Source organism: Vulpes lagopus, chromosome X, assembly GCF_018345385.1.
Source record: "Vulpes lagopus strain Blue_001 chromosome X, ASM1834538v1, whole genome shotgun sequence".
NCBI classification, from domain to species: Eukaryota; Metazoa; Chordata; class Mammalia; order Carnivora; family Canidae; genus Vulpes; species Vulpes lagopus.
In genome coordinates this window covers 114249813-114253922 of record NC_054848.1, presented here as the reverse complement: position 1 = coordinate 114253922, position 4110 = coordinate 114249813, and the positions used below count along the sequence as shown (strand labels likewise).

Sequence of the window (4110 nt, the reverse complement as noted above, 5' to 3'; positions counted from 1 at the left end):
CAGTTTGGCCAGGTCTGATTGAGAAAGTCATGGTTAAAAAAAAGAAAAAAAAAAGAGAAACTCATGGTTGAGGAAAAAATTTGTGACTTCACATTCTTCTATTCAGTTCGAAAGAAGGAGCTGCCAGGATTGCTAACAACTATTTTACATATGAATATAGATTTTCAATTGACTTCCATTTCAATAATTTATTATACACATTCCCATGTAATCAGGTACACAAATTGGTAAGTAGCAGAATTAGTATTTGAACAGAAGACTTTCCAATTTAAAATCTCCTGGTATACACAAAACAGCACACGGCCCATCTAGGGCCAGTTCAAGTTTTTAGCTTTCTTCTAATTTGCATAGAGCAAGGTTCACCTTTTGGTGTGTGAGTTTTGACAAATGCGTAGAACCATGTCAGCTCTACGCACCACAGACATAGGGGAAAGGCTCTACAGCTCCCCTCAAATCCCGTCAAGATGCCTCTTTGGAAAGAAACCTTTCTCTGAACCTAATCATGGCAAAAAGAAAGAAACAGAAAAAGGCAAGAAGAAGGGAGGGGAGGGTAAAAGGAGGGGGGAAGGAAGATCCTACTCCATTCCTCAGTTCACAGGTGAATCTTTCCCTTTGTCCTCTGGCCACCAAGAGACTTTTCTAGGAGTTTTCTCTCTGAGGATTTCTAGGACTTGGGACAAAGCCAGGAGATCAAAGAGGAAAACAGCAAACTATCAAAAAACAAACCAAAGAAAAAACCCACAAAAACAGGAAACACCCCATGGAGCTTGTGCTCCACATTTTGAATTCCCTCTCCAGACAGCCCAGTTATCATACTTTTCAAAGTCCTCGGGTAGTTGCTTTTTATATTCAGTCCAGACTTTTTTTTTTAGTGGTAATCAGTGGGAGAGAGGGGCTGTAATAGGCTTGAGAAGCATGAGAAGTTCAGTTTGAATTTAAGAAGGGAACACGGAATCTTTGGTGAAATAGTTCAACTGCAAAGGGCAAAATTAGCGCTACTACCGCTTTGCCTAGATTAGCACAAGGAGATGCTCCGTGAGCAATACTTAAGGTAACGTGGATATAAGCCTGAGCAGGTTAACCTTTATCCTGCAGCTGAATTTTAACAAGGATTATAAAGCTAAGATTAGTTTTGACACATCTTGCCAGTAATGAATGAAAGATATCTTGGATTTGTTACTTCTGAGGTAGGAAGTTCAATGAATTAAAAAACCAGGTTTCTAGCATATGCATGAGAGGTAGGATATCCTCAGGATGCCTAAGACTCCTGTTGTTCCATACTGAACTAAAAGTTTTGGTCTACTCAATTATTTCCGCAGATTAATTTGTTATCTCTATAACCATACCTTTTTAATATCCTACCAAAAAAAAGAAAACTGAACTTCAGGGGATATGATTGCCCTCTAGTGGGGGCCACCCAAACTGCAGCCCACAATTACCAGTGTCTCCAGGAAGCTGGGAGGAAGAGCCTGGCAACATCAACTACAGTGTTAACATCAAGAACTCTATTTGTGCTTATCCTAAAGACACAGAATTTTGCTGGATGTTTCATTTGCTATGGCCCATTCTTTGTGCTATAAATAGTGGCTTTCTTCAGAGTTCCTACTTTCAAATAGCAAGCACTGGTATATTTACAATAAGAAAATAGAGGTTAGAGAGGCAACTGGAGGCAGAGGGGCGGTAGGGCCGGGCAGGAGGCTGGCCACCAGCTGTGCTCTGCTGGGGAGCAGGAGCTGAGAAGGAATTCCTAGCTAGTGTGGGGTCTCGGGCCTCTGGGGCCACTGACAACAAGTTCAAGCCATGGATCTGGTGAAGAGTCATCTGATGTATGCAGTCGGAGAGGAGGTGGAGATGCTGAAGGAGCAGATGGGAGAGCTGGTAGGAAACAGCCTCTCGAAGACCCTGGTGAGTCTGGAGCAGCTGGAGAAGTTCCAGGCCCATCTGAGCCTTGAAGAGCCAGTTCCTAAAAGCCCATGAGTGCCTGAGGCCCCTGGTAGTTTTACGGTGGAAGTGGGGCGAGGGGAGCAGAGCCACTAAACTTGGTTTACCTAGTTCTTTCCAGGTTTTGGGTTCTCCAGGCATCATCTCACGTGGAGACCTTTACATGTAGCATAGCTGGTGCCAAGAGATGCCCCCAGGATGTGGCCACCTGGGCCCACATCCATGACAGACCCCTGACAAAGGGCAGGTCCCTGGAGGCTGTGCTCTGGCGGCTGCCAGGGCCTGGGCAACTTAGCTGCAAGTGGCAAGGAGGAAAGGTAGTGTGAGATGTGATGCCAGTTTACTCCAGAAATTGTAAGGGGTCTGGTTTTCATTTCCATGGACACCTTCAGCAGCTTCGCCTGACAACCACTGTTCCTATGAAGAAGGTGCTTGTGGTTCAAGCGGAGGCAACCTCTCTCCCCTCCCCTGCATGGCCAAGGCAGGGCCATGGATAGAAAACATGGAGCCAGGTCAGCCTTCTGTTGGTTAATACGGTCTAATGCATGGCTTTATGCACAGCCCAGTGTGGGATTACAGCTTTGGGATGACTGCTTACAAAGTCCTGTTTGGTTAGTACCGGCAGAGATTTTCTCTACAGCCACACACACGTATATAAGCCCATAGGGCTAGATCCGTAACTTAGGGTAGTGATGTATCCATACACACACATCTGTGTTGAAGGGCCTAACAGGCTTTGGGTGTATCAACCGGTTTCTTATCTCTTGCAGCTAATTCTTTGACTGTGTTCATTAACCAAGTTGATCGGTTTGTCCTTTCTGTTAAGTAAGACAAAAGAGTAAACGCAGGGAGGAGGCCAGCCTCTAACTGTGGCTACGGATGCCTTGCTGCTGCAACCTTTGCCCTATCTGTCCCCTGAAGACGTGTGAGGTCCCCTTTGGAATGCCAGACCAACCGCTCACTGGTGCTGACTACATAGAATGGGGTTGAGAGAAGATCAGCTGGGACTGCACATTGTCATTCAAATGTTTTTGTTTTCATGTTGGTGGAAAACTTTCAAGTGAACAGAATGATTGGCTTGCTGGTGTACCCTGATGGACAAGGGGATGGCTTTGACCCAGCGGTGCCTGGGTAATGTGCTCAGGGAGCCTGTCTCTAGAGGGTTCTGTGGCAGTGATTGCTTTCCACTTTCTGACACCTTAGCCTGATGTGTGTCTCCAGGAATTGGATCTGGATTTTTCAAATGTAGCTTGAAATTTCAATAAACTTTGCTCTTTTTTTCCCCTAAAACCAAAAACAAAACAAAAGAAAAATAGGAGTCTAAAGAACTCAGAAAGTATTCTGAAAGTTTCTCCAAAGGCTGGAACTCTGGTTAGTGTCTTTCCTTCCCAAAACATCAAGATGTATTACTTTACTTCATATTTATGTTGAACTTGATAATTAGCTGTATTTTGTTATTTAAGTTAACTCAAAAAATATTTTTTGAGAGCCTGAAATATTCCATGAAGATAAAAGGAATCATGCATCAATTATATATGTGACATTATAAAATATTAAGCATTATAAAGTATAAAGTGACAATTATATATGTGACTGTGCCTAATAACAGCTTTGAAAAACATGGAGAAAAAACCAACAAAGTTAAAAAGAGAAATAGACAAATTCACAAAGATAGTTTAAGATTCTTCACTAAGTAATTGGTAGAACAACTGGAAAAAGAAAGAGCTGGGGATGTAACTAAAATACCTGTTCACAGATAATATCCTTTGAGGATGGGACACCACCTTCTAGGTCAAAGTATATAGACTGAGTCAGAGACCTTTATTGAACACTGTGTCCCTGTGTTCGATAAAGAGGTCCCCGTAATACCTCTCACGATGTGTCATGCCCCAATCACCAGAACCTGTGTTATGTTATGTGGCAAAAGGGGTATTGCAGATATGACTAAGGATCTTAAGATGGGGACATTATGCTAGATTATCCGGGTGGGCCCTAAATGTAATCACAAGTGTGCTTATAAGAGGAAGGCAGAGGGAGATTTGACTACCAATAAAAGCAATAAAGCCTATATGATTAAAAAAATAAAAAGCCTATATGATGACAGTAGTGGAGACCGGAATGATGTACTTTGACAATGGAGGAAGAAGCAACAAGCCAATGGACAAAGGA

The 4110-nt window shown here is 43.0% G+C and overlaps 1 protein-coding gene across 1 annotated transcript; it reads left to right on the top strand.

Moving 5' to 3' along the window:
• Positions 1-1800: 1800 nt before the first annotated feature.
• Positions 1801-1977, top strand: LOC121482413 (TSC22 domain family protein 3-like). The gene has a single exon (XM_041740337.1). The coding sequence runs from the start codon at positions 1801-1803 to the stop codon at positions 1975-1977; it is 177 nt and encodes a 58-aa protein (XP_041596271.1).
• Positions 1978-4110: the final 2133 nt, after the last annotated feature.